Genomic DNA, 22,461 nt, shown 5'->3' with positions numbered 1-22,461 from the left:
TGCCCTCTTCAGCAGTGCACCTATAGTAATGCTCCCTGAGGTAATGTCCCTGTAGTAGTGCCCATATAGTAATGTCCCCTGCAGCAGTGCCCATATGGTAATGCCCCATAGTAATGCCCGTGTAGTAGTGCCCATATAGTAATGTCCCCTGTAGCAGTGCCCATATGGTAATGCCCCCATAGTAATGCCCGTTTAGTAGTGCCCATATGGTAATGCCCCTGTAATAATGCCCATATTGTAATGCCCCCATAGTAATGCCCCTGTAGTAGTGCCCATATGGTAATGCCCCCATGGTAATGCCGCTTAAACAAAAAAAAAAAAACAATACTTACCTTAAACCCCGGTCCTACGTCCGTCGTCTTCCGGTCCGCCTGACTGCTGCTCGGAACTATGGGAGAGATGTCATGACGTTTCTCCCATAGTGCCCGTAGGGAGAGCCGGAAGCTGGAGTTCAGGAGTGAACTCCAGCCTCCGGCTACCGCGGCGATGCAGGGACGGACCTGTGTGACCCACTGGTAACAAAATCTTACCAGTGGGTGTCTGGCTCGGAGCCCCCTGCGGCGCCAGGCTGGAGGACACTGGTGGCGGGTGCACATTCATCCCACCCTTGCTGCGGCCCTAATCACATACAAACCTCAGATCACATGTACAATCCCAAACGTTGGTCAGAGTGGTGCAAGCACACCGCCATTGGAGACTGGAAAATGTGTTTTGTGGCGTGATAAATTACGTTTCACCATCTGGCGGTCTGATAGGTGAATCTGGGTTTGGTTAATACCAGGAGAATGCTTCCTGTCCAAATGCAAACAGGCAACTCTAAAGTTTGATGGAGAAGGAATAGTGGCCTGGGCCCCCTAGTTGCAGTGAAGAGAGATCTTAATGCTACAGCATATAATGGCATTTTGGAGAATTGTATGTTTTACATTTTGTGCAAAAATGTTAGGAAGGTCCTTTCTGGTTTCAGCATGATAATGCTTCTGTGCACAAAGGGCCTGATTCAGAGCCGGACGCTATTTGCAAACGGTCGTTCAGAAAAAGGGGCCGGCTATTTAAATAGAGCGCTCGCTCTTTGCGGTCTGTTGACGCCTCTATGTCTGAGCGAGCGAACGAAACATGCGCTCGCTATTTTGTAAAGACGCCCCTTGGCCGTTCGCATCATACGTCATCTCCGCTATTAGATTAATCGAGTACATCGAAAGGCGTCTGAACTGCTCGCAGTGCTTGTGATAGGTTTTACTTCCCGCAATCACTGCGAGCAGTTCAGGCTAAAAGACAACCAAGTGACGTGGTCGATGACGCTGCTTTGTTAATTATGCACACCCATTAAACGCCCCGTTTTGACCATTTGGCATGCCTGCGTTCGGATCTCCACTCCCGTTTTCAAGCACCTTCCCCTGTTACCACCCACAAACGCCTCATTCTGTCACTCAAATTAGCAGGCCCTCGCTGTTTTGTGAGCGCACGATTTCCGACCGCAATGACTGGTTGCGCATGCGCATTACGACCTATACGCATGCGCAGTTGTGCGAACATCGCTCAGAGCGAAAGAGCGGCCGCTTACGAGTGGCTCTGAATCAGGCCCAAAGTGTGGTCCATCAAAAAATGGTTTGCCGAGTTTGGTGTGATAGAACTTGACTGGCCTGCACAGAGCCCTGACCACAAGCCTACCAAATACCTTTAGGACAAATTGGAACACAGACTGAAATCCAGGCCTTATCACCCTACATCACTTCCTGACCTCACCAATGCTCTTGTAAATGAGTGGATGGCAATCCTCACAGTCAAGTTCTAAAATCTAATAGAAAACCTTGTCAGTGGAGTGGTGGCTGTAATTTCCACAAAGGGGGGAACCAACTCCATATTAATGTCCATGGTTTTGGAATGAGATGTTCAACAAGTACATATGAGTGTGATGTTCACTATAAACTTACTTTTGGCCATACAGTGTATCTTCATGTTACAGAATGACCTGGTTTTATGGTTTCAAATAAAAGAAATAACAAAAAGAGAGGCTAGCACTACAACCAAGTCCCTTTTGTTTTTATTTCATGTAGCGTGTTATTGTATAGCACAAAACTGCTGTACAAAAAAGCTATGTCAACTAAACTGTGTTTTTCATCTATTCAGACCACTGTTGAGATAATTGTAGTCTAATATATGAAGACAGACAGAAATACACCTTTATCTCTGAGCAACCAGAGAGTTAAAGGGCAATATCTGCAAATGGGGAATAGTAAGCTGTGGTTTTACAAGTGGCTGATTAAAGACATTATCTATACACATAATAAGCAGTTGACACTTGATATTGTTGACAGCCGTTGATTAAAACACTTAAAAACAGTGGAAAACTACACATTTCATGCATGACAAATGTCCTTCCTGTCTTTGTGCATCAAACATCTGTAGCCTGACATCCCACGTAATGACTGTCAGTAAATTTAACCCAGTGCATCTTGAACTGTTCAGCAACTGTACAACAGATGAGTCAGCATCAACATGCAGAACAGCACTGCAGAGTTCAATATGATAGCAATTTAATTATATATATATATATATATATATATATATATATATGTTTAACATGTCCTAAATTATAGCGAGGGTTCAGGGACACATAGAACACCAAGTAGTGACACATAGAACACCAACTAGGGACACACAGAACACCAACTAGGGACACATAGAACACTAAGTAGGGACACACAGAACACCAACTAGGGACACATAGAACACCAACTAGGGACACACAGAACACCAAGTAGGGACACATAGAAAACCAACTAGGGGGACACATAGAACACTAACTAGGGACACACAGAACACCAACTAGGGACACACAGACACCAACTAGACACATAGAACACCAACTAGGGACACACAGAACACCAACTAGGGACACACAGAACACCAACTAGACACATAGAACACCAACTAGGGAAACGTAGAACACCAACTAGACACATAGAACACCAACTAGGGACACACAGAACACCAACTAGGGACACACAGAACACCAAGTAGGGACACACAGAACACCAACTAGGGACACATAGAACACCAACTAGGGACACATAGAACACCAACTAGGGACACATAGAACACCAACTAGGGACACACAGAACACCAAGTAGGGACACATAGAACACCAAGTAGGGACACATAGAACACCAACTAGGGACACATAGAACACCAACTAGGGACACAGGCCCTGATTCAGAGCCGGACGCTCTGACAGAGCGCTCGCTCTGAATCAGGGCCGTCCCTGCTCCTTTTTGGAGCAACCAGCAACCTCCTGGCCGCTCGCAAAGCTGTGGGTGACCACCCACAGCTATAGCGAGCAGCCAAAATGATGGTCGCGATGGTCAAGACCATTGCGACCATCGGGCTTGCGACGAGACCCTTGCGGTAGGGTCTCGCTGTCCCAAGCCCTGGAGTGCTTTTGGCTCTATCAGAGCCAAAAGCACTCCCACTCACATCACTAGTGATGTCAGTGGGGCCGGCCCCGGACGGCAGGCGTTCCCGGCACGCCCACCAAAGGGGGCGTGCTGTCAATCACCATCGACAGCACGCCCCCTTTGGTGCAAGATACATAACGACGGCTCGGCCGTCGTAATTCAGGACTCGCGCATGTGCACGACGGAGCCGCCTCCGTCGTGCGCATGCGCACTTGGGCGACATCGACCCGCTTGCAAGCGCTCAGCGCTCGCGAGCGGGTCTGAATTAGGCCCACACAGAACACCAACTAGGGACACACAGAACACCAACTAGAGACACATAGAACACCAAGTAGGGACACATAGAACACCAACTAGGACACATAGAACACCAACTAGGGACACACAGAGCACCAACTAGGGACACACAGAACACCAAGTAGGGACACATAGAACACCAACTAGGACACATAGAACACCAACTAGGGACACATAGAACACCAAGTAGGGACACATAGAACACCAACTAGGGACACACAGAACACAAAGTAGGGACACGTAAAACACTAACTATCAAAAAACTGTTGTGCTGATAAAATCTTACCCATTACAATATATAAACAAGTAAAAAATTGACAGGCAATTTACTTACAGCTTTTAGCAGGCATGTGGTATACTATTTGTTTCTCTGTAATCTTTACCATTATAAACCTAGCCACATGCGGGCAAGCACCATGTGACGGATTTAATGTCCAATTTAAACACGCCTGTGGATAAACTCAATGCGAACCTCTTAGTAATTTTTTGCTCACCACTCTAAGGGGTAATTCAGATAAATGTGTTAGGGGAAAATTTCTGTTGCAAGGATGTGGAAACGTTGACTACAGCACCTACTCTCACCCCCCTTACAGTCCAATCTTGTCTTGGACTTGCTGATTTTTGTACGTAGCTATAGGAGTCAGTTGCGTCACTATGGGGGTGCGGGCTGCACCGGGTGTCACCCTCGGTGGGGGTGACACCAAAATGTCGTCTCCTCCTCAGTGACAAGAGTCGGGTGCTGCAGTGTGACTTTCTCCTACAGCACTCGGCTCCTGTCACAGAGGAGGAGCAGACAGTGCAGGGGGCAGCCCAGCATCTCTGGGGATGCTGTACACGCCCCCGGAGTGAGGCAGTAGGGGATTCCACGAGGCCACTCCCCCTTTTGGGGCTTCACCACGCAGGGGGATGTAGAGTGCGCAGTGGGTGTCACCAGACCAGGTGATGCCTCTGATAGGACTGCAAACAAAATCAGTGAGTCTGGAGCTCCTGTAAGTGCGGCATATAGCATCTATTTTGTGTCTTTTTCTACCGAATGTGCGTTTTAGTCACAACATGACGTAACAGAACCACTTCACAAGTCTGTGCTGATTCACTTGTATATCTGTGTACAACTGAGTCTCAATCTGTATAGACTTGGCGTGAAAAATAGCTGCAGCTGCTGCATCATAGCACCTCAAATACAGATTCAGCGTTGCAACTAAGATGCACATTAGAGCAAAAAAAGATGTGAAAAAGATGCTACACGGCACAGCTCACCTACGCCAGGTGTATCGCGCCGCATGGCGTATTAAGGCTAGATGTATGAGGACACAACTGCACTCGCTTGGACTTGTGGGGGCGAGTAAATTAAATCGACCCTTAAGTGGGAAATTTAATTAGCCACAAGGTTCCATCAAAACCACGTGAACTATTATATCACAAGTAATTCACACAGGAAAACCTGGTTCCATGTTGTTCTAAACCCACAGAGCAGAGGTTCCCAAACTCAGCCATTACAGTCTAGGTTTTAGGGATATCCATGCTTGAACACAGGTGACTTAATTAGTACCTCAGTCTGGACTGGGAAACTCTGCCATAGAGGGTTTGAGCAAAGAGCGGTTAGGTATCTCTATTTACCTACTATGAGCATTTGTTCCTTGAACAAAACATGTTGAAAAGGGTACAACTGCATTTATTTCATGCTTGCCAACTCTCCTGGAAGGTGTGGGAGACTCACGATTTTTCGAGATGTCCCCCGCACCCAGGAAGAGTTGATGGATCTACCGCATCCCATCTGCTTACTAGTGAAGTGGGCGGGGTGGCGAAATAATACTGTGGGTCACTGGGCCGCATGGAGGGGACGCAGCTAAAATGCTGCAAATCAAATTCAATCATGGGGCCTAATGTCGTGAGCATCCAGCCCTGCCCCCTACAGTGGTATGCTGCATCTTCTTTCCGGGCTTTTCCCAGAGAGGACACTTTAAAAGTAGGAAATAGGCAAGTATGATTTATTTGTTTGCTGCATGCAGGGAAGACTAACAGCTTTTGTATATAGCAAATAAATACTGGACAGGTTTATTTTTACACTGAAATTAAGAATTAAGCTAGGACGCACTCCTCCCCAAAGTATAGTTACAGCATAGGAGGCGGGGCAGAGCCAAAAGACACGCAGATGCCGGTATGGACTAGTAGTTACTCTACACGGACTGCGACTTTACTTTACTAGTGGCAGCAGTGGACAATGGTGGCTCCTGGGTGCAACCATTATAAATTCACCACTGCATTCCAACTAAAAAACTCTCTGCACATTAAGCATCTGCCCCAGCTGCAGTGCAACATGGAATTATTAAGGTATAAATTGTTCCTATTTTTCCTCCTTTTTTGACATGTTCCTGACTCTGAATCAGGAGTTATTCTTATCGCCCTCTATGGGGGCGATTCAATTGATTTTTGGGCGGCAATAGTTAAAGGGCGCCCGACAGCAATTCAAAAGCTAGACTTTTCACAACTTTTTGCTCGCCACCTCAGGAGGCGCCGATCAGAAATGTGGGCACCCACAGCACTCATGCCTGATCGGAGCAACAATTGAATTGCACAGTCAGGTGTCCATTAATTATCGCCGCCTAAAAAACAATGAATCACCCCATATAGATGCGCGGAGCCTCATGTTTCGCTGAATCTCCCCGTTAAGCTGAGTACACACTACACGATATGTCATGCAATTATGGTACAGTACCTACAACCAGTCTGCACGAGCATCGTGTAGTGTGTACTCCCCATCTGTCGTTTACAGACATCATTCATTATGATGTGAACTACACACAGGCATCATTCATGATGGTTGTACAGACACGTTCACGATCACTGGAAGTAACGTTGGAAGGACTGTCAGATGACAGGCATTCGGGAGTATATCCAGCTTTTAATCCTTACATGAATTGCTACTAAGCACTTATTTTGCTAACAGAATACAGCTAGACAGCTAAACAGCTCTGGTTTAGGAATTCTGTCGCCCAATTGCCTTGTTGTTTAACCTCCTTCAATTACTCATTGCTTTTCTTTCTAAATATAGTATAATGCCCTCCATAACTAATTTATTTTTGTTTCCATCAAGTTGATTCTCAATAGCTCCACAACCCTTATAAGGCGGGATGTACTAAGCATCGCATCCGCAATGTGGTACATCCTGCCTGTCTTCGAGTACATACCGTGGCATGTACCAAGAATATCGCAAAGGACAGCTCTCCCGATAACAGATGTCCTTTGCGATGGCTCCGGACAGAGGGACTTCCGGGTTTAACACACAGAAGTCCCTCTGGCGTCCACAGCCTGCGGTGGGTGATGGGAGGGATCCGATTCTAACCCTCCCAAGCGGGAGCATCCCAATAAGAAGCCCATAGGCTTCTATTGGGAAACGCCACCTTAAGGTGGCATTACCCACCGGGTGAATGCAGTGCGATGCATTCCGGTGCTTTGTATATATGGGGAATGCGGTAAAAGAAACCCCTGCAAACTGCATATTTGGGGGTTTTACCGCATTTTCCCCGTTAATACATCCCGCCCATAATGTGGTGAAAGTGCCAAGGTTTTGCATACCTAGTCCTGCACTCTCCAGGTTTCAAATATACAGAAGAGCTCCATTCCTGGCTGGCTGAATGGCAGCTGGATTGGCAGGATATATTGGATGACAAACTAAACCCATTCAATCTTATCCTTAGATCATACTCCACAAGTGTTCAGCAATATCTAACTGTCCTTATGAATAGGCATTAACTTACATGTATAGATAAATGTACATGTCTATGTGAAGCTAACCCTACAAAATAACACAAAAATGTACTGTCAACATTTTGGTGTCGACATATAAAATGACGACATTCAGAACATGTCGACATTAATGAGTGTCGATATTTTACATGTCGACATAACATCCATGTGGACATTCTGACTGGATACCTTGTGTATATGGTGTCAATTTGTAGCATATGAAAAATGTAAACTGAAAATTAAGTTGCTTAAAAATAACCGAGAACCAGTCTTAAACCTGAAGATCTAAGAGAGTGGACAAGATCTATAGTGACTTATCAGTACTTGTTTAATATTACTTTATTATGTGCAAGTCATTCCTGAGAAGCCAGCATGAGCTGCATCTTGATTACCTCTCAATCCAGTCACCACGGCAACTGGTGAACGTAGGTTATAAGAGATGTACCATCAAGGAAATACCTGCAGTTCATAGCATGAAATCCCTGCACCTCTAGATTAAGATTTTTTTTTCCAGCAGGGGATCAAACTCTCCAATAATACTACTCTATCTCATTAACTGTTGCATGACTAGAACAATATAGAGAATGAGTTGGCCCTGACGAAGGAAAGTATGTAATAATACCAACACACTTAATAATAAGTGCTTTATTAGACCTCAGGATGGTTTGGTCAGTTTCAGTATAAATATTCTGCCTTTATCATGTATTACCATGAAATTATGGTCTTAAATCCACTAACAACAGTTGAAGGCAGTTCCATTGCAGAGGTAAAAGTAAATGAAGGTAAACACAACAGTCATGCTATTTTAGTGAAGTAGTATATATGTACAGAATAATCATTTTCTATTCTCTTGTTTGAAGAAACTGCAAAATCTGGTGAAAATGAAAAGCAACAATGTGTATCCGTCAATTTTCATGGTGATTGGCAGCTATAGGGCCCAGCAGTGAGAGAAGAAGTTGTTCCTGGTCTAATTCTGGTTGTTTTTCTTCTGTATTATTGAAAGTGAGTGCGCTACTGCGCACACTACATTTTCTTACTCCAGGGAGGTTTTACTCCCTGTTCCAAGATGGCAGCCGGACTTAGCTATTGCGTCTGCATGGCGCCATCTTGTCACTGTGTTTAGTTTCACAGTGGTAGACACAGAGACCCTGGTATTACCGCCACACACAACTCCTTCCAGCATTCCTGTACTGCTACCCAGTTACCAGACACACTCACCAGCTGCTCTACCTGCAACATATGGGGGTCTATTTACTAAGCAGTGTTAGGAGACAGAGTGAAAAGTGATAAGGTGCCAGCCAATCAGCTCCCAACTGTCATTTTTCAAACACAGCCTGTGAGATGGCAGTTAGGAGCTGATTGGCTGGTACCTTATCACTTTTCACTCTGTCTCCTAACACTGCTTAGTAAATAGACCTCATAGTGATTAGTTTATGATACATATGAGGTTATATGGTATGCTTAGACCTGGGATTTACTGAATACATGCCTTATGATTTTCCTATGATTCACAGGGCTAATTTAAATATGGTATTCTCAAACCTGTGATATACTGACAACATGCTCTATTTGCAACATATGGTCCCATGCAGACTTGCTTACCCTCCCGATTTTTAATGAAGCCTCCCACTGCCCCATAAAAGTACATCAACTCCCGGATTTTTTATATTTTAAAAATTTCTGACTGTGCATGCATGGGGACGTCACGACTTCACGCTGCGTGACACCATGTCACTTAAATGCCGGCCACCGCGGGGTTGTGGGTAACGGTGACCGGCTATCCAGCAGTGGCAATTGAGACCAGCGGGCAGACTGTGCTTGGCGGCATCGGCGGAGGTATCATTGGTGGTATCAGCAGCGCTGCCGCTGCACTGATCAGCGGCGCAGGTGAGTAGCATTTTCTCCCCCCACGGTGGCCTCAAATGTAAAGAGATTTAAAGTAAAGTGAACGGCGTCATAGACTCATATATTATACACCATGGTGGCTAGTGGTGCTGAGTGTCACAGGCATTAATTGCACTCTGAAAGGGCACTCACTGACAGCCATCCATTTAATCATTAAATGTATGGCTCTTAGTGTGTGTGTGTGTGTGTGTGTGTGTGTGTGTGTGTGTGTGTGTGTCTGGGGGGCATCTAGTAATGTGAATGTGTGTGTTGGGCATCTAGTAATGTGAATGTGTGTGTGTTGGGCATCTAGTAATGTGAATGTGTGTGTGGAGGGCATCTAGTACTGTGAATGTGTGTGTGGAGGGCATCTAGTAATGTGAATGTGTGTGTGGAGGGCATCTAGTACTGTGAATGTGTGTGTGGAGGGTATCTAGTAATGTGAATGTGGAGGGCATCTAGTAATGTGAATGTGACAGGGGGAGATGGAGTATTCATGTAAATGAAGCAGGGCAGAGATATATTAATGTCAGTGGGAGAGCTAGGGTCTTGGCTTCTAGGAATATACATATGCCCAAAAGAGGAGATAGACATGCCCTTTGGGCGGAGTGGACCACGCCCCCTCAATGGAGTGCGGCGCATTCTGCTGCTATCTGCAATCTGTCTGAAACTGTTTTTCAAAAGTAGGCAAGTATGGTCCAGTGTGGTTTACCTCTGATTTATTGATGACCCCCACACTGGTGATTCAAGTTCTTACGTATTTATTGAACAACCTAAACCTTATAGACTCTAAGGCAGGGATGGGGGCCATATAAGGCCCCCAGAATCATTTGGTCTGTCCCTCTGAGCTTTTGTCTGCTAGCTTCATGTGGCTAGCAGGGTGCCTAGAATGGCACCCTGCAGCCAGAATCGATGCAGCAGTGCCACCTGGAGCTTCCTGAGGATGCTTCAGACAGTCACACCGCTGCCCTCAAAGCTCCCCGAAGCCTCCTCAGTATGCTTCGGGCATTGCTGTAATCATGGGCGATTGTGGCCCCACCTCGTGGGGCCGATGCGGGTGGCTGTGAATTGTATTACGGCACATGCAGGGGACTGATGAGACACAGCTGATTTCACCTGACAGGCAGCAGATGCGGACACTCTGAATCCAACACTATATCCATGCTAACAAAGCAGAGCTCTGTACAGGTATTATCTTTACTTTTTTTCTAAGGTGGCGACCTGACTGATCCGGGTGCACTTGATTTCTGCTATACCATTTGGCATCAGAGATCATTTAACTCCCAAATAAAGGATCTTTAACAACCCACCGTTAGACTTTCAATTCTATGGATACCAGCCCCCTACTCTCTCATCCCCTGTCCAATGCCAGGTAATAGGCACAACAGGTGAAAGTAGAAGTGGGGGACATCTAGGTGTCTTACTTTCACTTATTCTACATATAATCCTGTACTTAAATTAACTATTTATGTTAAGAGTTCAACTATGTGACACCTAGGAATATATGCTGATGGTTTACTGAGATACTAGGATTTCTATTGTTGACGATAATTGTCTGTCATACTGATATGTTGCACACATGGTGATATTCAGATAATTATTGACTTTTTGTGCCTTATCCTGTTCTCAGAGTGATGTATGTATAAACTATAGTTAATTCAGATATAGATACGTATCACATTAATACTGGTATCAAAATTCAGGTTTATTTTGTGATCTTTGAACTATAGTATTTACTATTCGATTTGAGAATTGCACAACTGATCATTGGGAGAAATTCTGTCATAGGGCTAATTCACCTATAACTAGCCTATTGTTGTGAATCTAATTCTTTATGCCTGTTACATATCTATCACGAGGTCAATAGAATATAAACCTTATCTGTGTGTATTTTATACACAGGTTCTATTTAACCATCCTAGACTGGATATGAAATGCATATAAAAATATAACCACGGATGTCACATTGATATGATATATGGTATTCAGAGTACAGGGCAGTATATTTAAAATTGTGTACTGCTATGCTTTCAATATTTTCGCTACTTGATGTTTTTACATATATTGAGATATCATATTTGTTATAATTCACCTATGTACATTTTATAAGGTATGTTCTTATTAAAGGTTATGTTTTAGCTATATTTTCATCATATCATAATTGTTTACATATTATAAGAGTGCCCCACAAACGGAACTTTCTTTTCTGTTTTGCCTGTGCAAAGCAAAACCTTATATAGTAATATATTTGTTCCAGGGAGCACCACCAACTGTGTTGATTATTTAGAGATTTTCATCTTACGATCTTATTTATATTGTTGGTATATTCTAATTACTTACTTAATTAAGCGTTCATTAGATCCTGTGCATTTAATTTTTCCCACTTCCCCTTCCTCTATTGTTTGTATTTATTGAACAACCTAAACCTTATAGACTCTAAGGCAGGGATTGGGGCCATATAAGGCCCCCAGAATCATTTGGTCTGGCCATCTGAGCTTTTGTCTGCTAGCTTCATGTGGCTAGCAGGGTGCCTAGAATGGCACCCTGCAGCCAGAATCGATGCAGCAGTGCCACCTGGAGCTTCCTGAGGATGCTTCAGTCACACCGCTGCCCTCAAAGCTCCCCGAAGCCTCCTCAGTATGCTTCGGGCATTGCTGTAATCATGGGCGATTGTGGCCCCACCTCGTGTGACATCACATGGAGAGGACATGGCCTTCATCGGGTTCGCAAAAAATATTATATATATCAAAATGGCACTCGGCAGAAAAAAGGTTCCCCACCCCTGCTCTAAGGCAGTGAACAGAGCCCTGGGAACTTCCTGCTGGTGACGAAAGTCCCGGGCCCCTCCTCCTCTTCCCAGCACCTGGAAGAAAATGAGGAGAAGGAGGCGGAGGACCCAGGAGGAGCACGGGCTGGCAACCAGGACACTAAGGTGAGTGGGGGCCAGTGCTGGGCGACTGCAAAGCGTTGGGTGTGGGATGCGGTAAGAAGCCCATAGGCTTCTATAGGGTAATGCCAGGTTTTTCTGGCGTTACCTGCTGCACCGATAAAAGGGCGGCCGGGGCTTAGTACATAACAGGGTTTTTACCACATTTTTCCTTTAGTACATCCCACCCATTGTCAGATTGCTCTGGCATTTAGATAATTCTTTTGATTTTACCAATCGGGAAACCAGCCCAGGGTTATGAGATTACTGTCAATATCTAGACTAATTGATGTTAATTAGTGTGATAACCACCTAGGACTTTGTCCTTTCTTCTCTATGTTTGTATCATTATAAGTGTACTGCAGGTCAAAACAATTACTTAATAAAATGTAATGTCATAGACCGTGTAATATGCTGTGATGTTGTGTGTGCCCCACTTTAGAAGCACTTGTCACACCTATATGTGTTTCTGTGTGTGTATTTGTTTGGCTTCTGTGAGCACCCCAACATACTTTTTGTTATCTTCTTAAGGTTGTAGACATTATACCCTCTGCCAGTACTAAGAGCACACACCATCGGATTTGTCTACTACTGTAAATAAGGATCGTGATTACATAAGGGGGAAATGGGTTTATAACAGTGGGGATTGGGGAGGTGGAGGAAACAAGTAGGAACAGAGGGTGGGGTATGTAAGAAATCTATATTGGTGTGATATAAAAACCTGGATGATAGAGAGAGTTGAGGGTACAGGGAGCTAAACGCTATATGAAAGTATTTTATATATCAAACAGTCCAACCAAATTGTACATAACTTTGAAAATTTATCTGCGGATGAAAGAAACAAATCTTCCATGACCATATAGTAGTCAATTTTGGAATATCAATCATAAAGATTAGGGGGGTATTGATTTCCAGCGTGATGGAATCACTGCCCTAGTTGCATTGCTAACATGGCATACCAGAGGATTTTGAGAGCAGCAAAAACAAGTGGTCCATGGTCGGCTCAATTCACTATGGATTAATACATTTGTGTGACATCTCTCCAAAGGTGGACAAGAGTGAGCACTCCCACCATATATGCAGGAGACTACCTAGTGTCACGACAAGGGTTTCTCAGCATGCCGGCCGGCAGGTAATACCTGTGAGGACGCTATGGCGAGGGGCGTCTGGCGGTGGCGCTGGTGTCTGGTGGGGTGCATTGGCTGTGCGTAGTCCTGTGCGGGCATGCTGTCAATCTGGTCTAGTTAGGCCTGGTGGTGCTTCCGTTCCGCTCTGGTATGGGCGCCGCCATCTTGCCTGCGGACATGTGACCTAGTTGCCCTATCCTGGTGTGTCACATGCTCTCTCTGGCACGTCACAGTGCGGCACTGGGTATTTAAGGGAGTGCAGAGCTTCCTTTCATTGCCAGTGCAACGTGTTTCTCAGCGAGAGCTGAGAGAGAGTTCCAGTGCTCATTCACCTGTCTGTTGGGATCATTACCTAGCCTGCTTCTCCCTGCCTGTTCCAGCCCCGCTGGATTCTCCTGCCTCCTCCATTGCCTCTCCCTTGCCTGAGTACCTGTGTCAGCTGTTACCCTGCACCTTGCCTCCACTTGCATTTCCTCTGGACATTATTTCTTCAGCCTGCAATTCATTTCAGCCTCACAAAAATTGGAATACAGGACTGCCTTCTGTTATCACTACCTGGACTTTTTCCCATTGCCTCACTACAGTTCCCAAGTGCACTTTAGTGCTATACACGGACTTTCTGTTTTATCACATTCATATCTGTTAAGCCACTCATTAAAAACTCCACATTTATTTTTAAATCTGCTTCAGTGTCGGCTCCTATTACCACCCCGGGACCACAACAAAACCAGAACCTCACACCTAGCACCTTGTTGCATCTCCAACAATACTTGAGTAGAGGGGAAAATATTGTGGGTAATATAGGATGCCTATACCACCTGTTGTACACAGGTGGCGCTAGAGTAAGTGTTTAGGGGAAAAAAATTGGCCAGTTGTCTTCTGTTATCTTAACTTGAAGAACTCTACTTGAGGCTTGCATGAAGTGTGGAAGGGAGTCAAATCGCTTCTATGGTACTAGGAGTTTGTAGAGGACGGAAATAGTGCAGGTAGGTGCTACTGGATACTACACACAATATTTCAATGGTGGTAAGTTCCCTCTTGAATAACAAATGTCTATTGGATGATGTTAAACAGTGGCTCACCTGAAGATATCACCAGAATTCAGTGTTGGGGATCCACCACATGGATTGAACCTCTGAATTGACAGATCCCTGAAGAAGACACCAGCTGGCCTACCCTGAACACCTCTGCATTAGTCCAGGTATAGAAACTAGTAATGTGCAGGCTTGGGGAGAAATTTGGGTGTTGAAGAAAAGATTTGAGGAGGCTGAATTTAGAAGAGATATGGGGGAGGCATCTTAGGATCTTCCAACATAGGAGGGTAAATAAATTAGTGGGATGGTGAGAGCAGCTATGCTTGGCTGTGAAGGATCAATTGTGGATAATGTAGAGAGACTCTGCTCTCCTTTGGAGACCCAATGTTTTGTGGCATTTGCTCTGGCCTATAACCTTTTTAGAATAATAGCATGGTAGTGACTTAGGAAATGGGCAATTGGAGGCCTCCCTGTGTTTTTGCCTGCGTAAAATGTCTAGTTTTAGACATGGTGATTTTCCTGCCCAGACAAATTTTCATATTAAGGTTTGTAGGTGTGTGGAATCATGTTAAAGGAACACGTATGGTTAAAGTCTGAAGAATATAAACAATTTTATGTACAAAATTAATTTTAACAACATTCACACATCCCAGCCAAGTCCTTTATACCAGGAGGTTTTGGTCGCATTGTTCACAAAGTCGGGTAATGGATAGCCGGCAAGGACCAGCCATTCGTGTGCACGCTGGGTCCTTGCCAACCTCGACTGTCTACTTAACATGCCCATCAACCTGACGACGCTCGTCAGGTTCGGCATGTTCAGGGATAGGAGGTCGGGCTCGTTCACTGAATGACGTTCAGTGAACACCGCACAGTGCGGTGCCCACACCTCAGTGACATGAAGGTCTGAAAGCTGGACGTTCAGACTTTCATGTCGTGGAATGGATAGGCCAAGATTGTAATCAGATCGTAACTTGGATGGGGGGTAGGGAGTTTGGCTTGTAAGAGACGTGACAAATCCTTGGTCATCATGACTCCTAAATAAGTGGTGTGAGTGGGGTGCCAAGCAAAGGGTAGTGTAATGAGGCCATTAACTGTGGACAGGGAGTTGAGCTGTTCAATGTCAAATTTTGTAAATTCAAAGTTAAGGAGGGAGGTTATAAGTTTAGTTGTTGTTGCCAATAGTAAATCTGCTCTTCTAAATACGCATTGCGGCCAGTGCATGCACAGTGAAAAACCATATTTGGTTTTCAGTTCCAGATGAACACATTATTCATGACCCTTACTGTGGCACAGCGAATAAGAATTGTTTGCTGCCTTAAAATTTTTCCTGGTTACTTATTCTAATGTTTTTGACAGTCGCCACAATTATCTTGATTTCTCTCAGCCTCTTGTCCAAGTCGTTCGGTAAGATGCTAAAAAAAAAAAAGATTTGTTTGCTAATTCTGCAAATAGCTCCCCAACATTTGCTTGTTGACTGCTCCTCACATTATAATAAAATATATAAATAGAAACAGACAAGCTTAAGAGGCCTGGATCATGGAAATTCAAAGATAAAGACAATGGGCCTGATTCAGAGCCGTTCGCTATTTGCGGTCGTTCGTTCAAAAACAAGGGGTGGCTACTCAAATGATCCGTTCGCAAATTGCAGTCTGTTCACACCTCTAAGTCTGAACGAGCGTGCAAAACATACGCTCGTTTATTTGTTAAAAACGCCCCCTGGCCGCTCGCACCATACGTCATGTCCGCTATTTATTAGATTAATCGAGTACATCGAACAGCGTATGAACTGCTCGCTATTCTTGTGGTTGGTTTTTTCAACCGCTATTTTGCGAGCAGTTCTGAGTTAAAAAAAACCAAGTGACGTGGTCAATGACGCTGCTGTATTAATTATGAACTCCCTTAAAACGCCCGTTTTGACCTTTAAGCACGCCTGCGTTCGAATTCCACTCCCCCGTTTACAAGCACCTTCCCCTGTTACCACCCACATACGCCTCATTCTGTCACTCAAAATAGCAGGCACTCGCTATATAGCGTATAAACGATTTTCGGCCGCACTGACTGGTTCGCGCATGCGTACTAAAAACCGTACGCATGCGCAGATGTGCGAACATCGCTCAGGAAAGAGCGTACGGCCGCTAGCGAGCGGCTCTGAATGAGGGCCAATATGTATAATTCCATGAAGTTTACATTTATCATACAGAATGTAAAACTCTTATTACCATATGGGAACAAACTAGATTATGTGAATACCAACTCACCATGTATAGTTACTTTAAATGAACCTTTGCTTAAGTAATCTGATTATCATGGGAAGGAAGCCTGCTGTGCAGTGCTAAAGCTTTTGTTAAGAGATTTCAACATCTGCAGGACTCAAGGTATGAAAATGCATGATCACGGATATGTAAGTGGGGTCTAATGTTTTATACAAAATTGTAGTTTGTGCCGTCAAGCACAGATTTCCATCACACAACTTCCTAATTCAAACACCTGTATTAAAACACCCTAAATGTTCTGTTACTACACTCATAATGTGAGCATATTCCTCCTCATATTTCAGTCTTCCCTCCTCATTATTTTGCGCTCTCCCCCATCGTTGCCTCTACTTTCCTTTATCTTTCTTTAAGCATCATATATAATTCATTGCAAGTGTCACTTTCCCATCAGGGAATCCTGAGAACCTTTAGAACCCAAAAGTATATAATTGCTACTGTATATCATCATGTGTGGACTTATAAACATTGATAAGGGTACAAATGTATACATTGTATAGATGTATAGATATTTGGCAAATCAATCAATGAATGGAATAAATGTATCAAACACTGGACCACCATGCTCTTAATGAGACAGAAAGAACTAAGGACAAAGTAAATAAACAAATTCAAGAGTAAAAACGATATCCATATGCATATTTCAGGGATTGCCTGTGTTTAATACTGCTACAATAGTTTCAACACGAACAAATATTACATAACCGTGATAAAGATAAAATCCATAAATATAAAATTATATACAATATGGTAAAATAATTATTAGGTAGTCAAACACTGTTTTTCTCCTGTATAATTAAGGAGATGCTATCAAGATTTTGATTTTATGTTCTACTTTGAAATATAGGATAACATCTTGTAATTTATGTAAAGTTATTATTTTTTTCTCTCTGGTTTATTGATTTATAATAATTTTGTATGTTGCACTCCTAATAGCCATGCACACCAGACTGGCCCCACTTGGTGATATAGTTCTTGCTCATTTATAAAAATAAAAAGCCTGGTACACTCTATTTAACACACTGACATCTACAGTATATAGCTATATTATGTAAAATTCAGTAAAAGTAACCAGACATCTTAACTGAGGGAGATAAACTACATACCCCATTTATCAACACTATGTAACCCCTTTAGCACTCCATTCAGACATACCACAAAACACACTCAGGCTTGGACTGGGACGACGGGGATTTGGTGAAATCCCTGGTGGGCCCCACTGATTTGTAGCCACGCCCTCTATTGCGGGAGGGCGTAGCATACGGCACTGTTCCTATAGCAGGCTGCTGCAGTGCAGCTGTTTGCCGTGTAGTCATCAAGGCTTTGACTGAGCCGTCCGGCAGCTACGCGGAGGGGCCTGGTGCACACTACAGTCAGACTCAGCACTGCACTGCCCTACTGGGTGATAAATCCCAGTAGTCTCTGAAGTGGGGTCAGAGGAGCATGTGCAGAGCTATGATTGCAGGAGCCCATCACATGCTCCTCTGACCAGGAGTTTAGCAGCAGCGCAGCGTAGCCTCATGAGTGTGACTGCTGCTGTGATGGTAGTGTCTAGATGCCCTTCACCGAGAGGACCCTGAGGTCATCAGTTACTGTCCAATGTCATTCCTTACTATCCACGTGGACATAGAGGGGAATACAAACCTGCGGCGAGCGATGCGAGCCACCATGTCCGAAGCATGGCGAGCGAAACGAGCCAACGAGGGGACAAATTTCTTCTCTTGGTGGTCTTTATAGGCATGGAACCGTACTTCCACCCTCCCTGCATATCACTTTCAGGTCCTTAGGATGAAAGGAAAATAAGCTCAACCCTCCTTGACTGCTGCTCTGCCAGCTGCCTAAGGATGCTACTGGTGAGTACACTGTGTGGGCACTACAGGTGCATAATATGTGGGGACTACAGTGTAATATAATGTGTGGGCAGTACAGTCTGAAATAATGTGTGGGCAATACAGGTGGCATATTGTGTGGGTACTACAGTGTAGTATAATGTGTGGGCACTACAGTGTGTAATAATATGGGGGTCACTATAGTTCGGCATAATGTGTGGGTACTACAGTGTAGCATAATGTGTGGGCACTACAGTGTGTAATAATATGGGGGTCACTATAGTGCGGCATAATGTGTGGGCACTACAGGTGGCATAATGTGTGGGCACTACAGGTGTCATGTGTGGGTACTACAGTGTGGCATAATGTTTGGGCACCACTGGTGGCATAATCTGTGGATACTACAGTGTGGCATAATGTTTGGGCACTACAATTGGACATAAAGCATGGGCACTACTGGTGACATAATCTGTGGGTACTACAGTGTGGCATAACCTGGGGCACTACAGTGTGGTATAATGTTGGGGGCACTACAGTGTGGTATAATGTGTGGGCACTACAGGTGGCATAATGTGTGGGCACTACAATGGTATAATGTGTGGGTACTACAGTATGGCATATGTGGGCACAACAGTGTGGCATAACATGTGGGCACTACAGTGTGGTATAATGTGGATGCACTACAGTGTGGCATATTGTGTGGACACTACAATGTGACAATGTGTGGGCACTACAGTGTGACAATGTGTTGGGCACTACAGTGTGACATAATGTTGGGGGCACTACAGTGTGACAATGTGGGGGGCACTACAGTGTGGTATAATGTGGGGGCACTACAGTGTGGTATAATGTGGGGGCACTACAGTGTGGTATAATGTGGGGGCACTACAGTGCGGTATAATGTGGGGGCACTACAGTGTGGTATAATGTAGGGGGGCACTACAGTGTGGTATAATGTAGGGGGGCACTACAGTGTGGTATAATGTAGGGGGGCACTACAGTGTGGTATAAAGTGGGGGGACTACAATATGGCATAATGTGGGAGGCACTATAGTGTGGTATAATGTAGATGCACTACACTGTGGCATAATATGGGTGGCACTACAGAGTGGCATAATGTTAGTATATGTGTAGTGGTCTCATTTACCCACAACTGACCAGCATTGCAAGGGATTCTGGGTGGTTCACCACTACCTATCTGCACTACAGTCTGAGCCCTCCTTACCAAACATTATCTCTCTGCACTACCTCCCTGACCCCTCCATACTCACCACTACCTATCTGCACTAGCCTATCTTTCACTCTAAGATGCCATGAATGCCGCACCTTTGCACTGTACATTCTTTTTGTGGGGGCACCGGCAGCAGTTAAACATTGTTATTGGGAGTTCCAGGACGGATTTATACATTATATATATATATATATATATATACACACACATATATACACCCCATATATATATATATATATATAAATAGATACACCCCCTCCAGTGACTGGCCACACCCATTTGTGGGCCTCTATTATTGCGTCCTGTGGGGTACGCAATAACAGACATTTACATATACCAGGTTAACATTTGCAGTTTACAGATATCACTTCACCGGTGGCAATAGAAACCCTGCAAACCCAACCCTCTGCAGTGCACGATATTTAGGTAGTTATCCCACTTAGACAGGGGGCCAAGCTCCCCTGTTTTGATGGAACTCATAAATGCACCAAAACACTATCGAGTGTATTTAAAAAAATGTGGGTTTATAGAAGTGGAAGTGTTGCCCATAGCAACCGATCACATTCTACTTATTTATTTAGCACTTTCTAGAAAATAGCAGCTAGAATCTGATTGGTTGGTATGGGCAACACCTCCACTTCTATAAACCCAAACTTTAGTAAATATACCTCTATATAACCAACTCCTTTAACATGGTAACAGGTAAAGAGGACCCTTTGCATCCCAGGTATCCAGCAGCCCATGCCACAGTCTTACCTTGCTACATACTTATCTAGTGATCTGCATACCTGTCTAGGGTTGAATGTAGTTATCATGTGCAATGCACAACCTAACATTTCCAGCAACTGCATAATAAAACAGCAAAATCTCACTTCATCAGTTAAAACCTGCCCCCTTGAAGATACACTGGCTGATGGATACACTGTTCTGATTCCTCACATTTATCTTTTAAAAACATGCTTCCACCTGATATTATAACAAGCTGGCAGAAAATATGCCTGGTGATTTATTTCAAACACTTTAACAATCCCAAGATCACTAACAGAAAAAAGTACACGCATGAAAAAATGCAGACAGCAATCTTAATCCAAGCTCCAGCTGTTAACTATTCCTTGGACTACCACTATCCAATTTATCACATGACAGAAGCAATTCTATTCTAAAGCTGTTCACACACTAGACCAACTTACATCCAACCATCCAACTAGTTGATTGGTTGGAATAAAAACCTGGTAAGGGATGAAAGCAAATGACACTATTATATCTGTCTGTATATAAACCACAACCGAACTTGGAATGAAAAAAAGGCTGTGGCCTCTACATTGTAGCACTTCGTATAAAGATTTAGTGAGTCAGTCACACACAGATATACAAATGTCACATATCAAATTAATTAGTACATTCTGCTGGTGCGTCCTGGTCACATCGCATTGCGACTTAGACACATTTTTAGCAAAAAAGACTTTGGGTGCCAGCAGAGTCTCATGGGAACAGGCACAGTGAGAGGGGGGTTTTAGCACGACTGCAGCAAAGATGTATAAGGACACATCTGTAAATGATTATAAAAGTTTTTGCATTTTAATTTGAGCATCACATCTGGTTAATTGATAGCATTTGGAAGCAGGCCAAACAAATGTGATGTTAACCTCAAAGTCAGTCTCTTTACTACTGGCAATAAAACTGTCTAACAGTTTATTCGGAGGCATCTAATTTTGCTGCACAAGTGGCCATTTTACCTGTCAGATCAATATCATAAAATATCAATCACATATATATTTTCTCACCTTTAGGACCTGCTCTAGGTTCTCCAGTTTGGCTTGGAGCTGGTATTTCTCCTTCACAGCCAAATCTCGCTCTTTGGTGACTATGGTGAGGGTCTCTCGAAGTTGCTCATAGTCCAACTTCACCTGTAACAAATAAAAAGTAATATCTGAATTGATCAAGTGTATAAACTTCCTTAGGAATGTCAATAAATACATCGAAAGGTGGAATATTTTGGTGAGCCAATCTTGTTCTTATATTCCAACTCATCAAGAATAAATAAATATATAAAACAGGCTCTCCGCACACAGAATAGTGTGTCTGTAGAACAGAAATTCTTAACCAATGGAGTGTAAGTCAAAATATGCGTAACTAAGCTTTGAATGGCAAGACCCAAGAATATTCTGTTTGCAAACCTTTTTTTGGTTGAAACAATATGTATGAGAATACCGACTACTAATTCACAGGTACTGTAGATCACTGACGCACACAGCGGTACTGCAGGGCCCCAGTGATGTCACTGATTTCTAATATTTTGATTGGCTGCATTCTTGCACACATTGAGACAACCTACGAGATTATTATTATCCATTATTTATAAAGTGCTGACCTACTATGCAAGACTGCACACTGAGGGGGATCAGGACATAAATAAATGACATGCAGTGACATGAAACATAAGGTAACAGCCTTCACTGTGTGCATGCTCTATAAGTACATAACACTAAAAAGAGGGATAACATTTGAAAATGTGAAACTTCTTGCTTTTGTGCTGCATTTTAAATGACACACAGCTGAAATAAATACTATTTATCAGAACTATCCTGCTGAAGACATTAATTAAAAACTGGAAGATTAGAGAAATGCTTGCTCAGGCATCAATTAAAGTATCGATTAATT

General features: G+C 43.8%; 1 protein-coding gene across 6 annotated transcripts in view; it reads right to left on the bottom strand.

Moving 5' to 3' along the window:
- Positions 1–22,461, bottom strand: part of RIMBP2 (RIMS binding protein 2) — a 575,178-nt gene that overhangs the window by 149,181 nt on the left and 403,536 nt on the right. For all 6 annotated transcript variants that reach the window (XM_088482099.1, XM_088482100.1, XM_088482101.1 and 3 more), the window contains one exon: positions 21,585–21,707. In XM_088482099.1, the coding sequence (XP_088338225.1) occupies positions 21,585–21,707 (123 nt within the window). The remainder of the gene's footprint in view (positions 1–21,584; positions 21,708–22,461) is intronic.

Source organism: Taudactylus pleione, unplaced genomic scaffold (assembly GCF_031769625.1).
Source record: "Taudactylus pleione unplaced genomic scaffold, aTauple2 ptg000282l, whole genome shotgun sequence".
NCBI classification, from domain to species: domain Eukaryota; kingdom Metazoa; phylum Chordata; class Amphibia; order Anura; family Myobatrachidae; genus Taudactylus; species Taudactylus pleione.
This window is presented reverse-complemented; position numbering and strand designations above follow the sequence as displayed.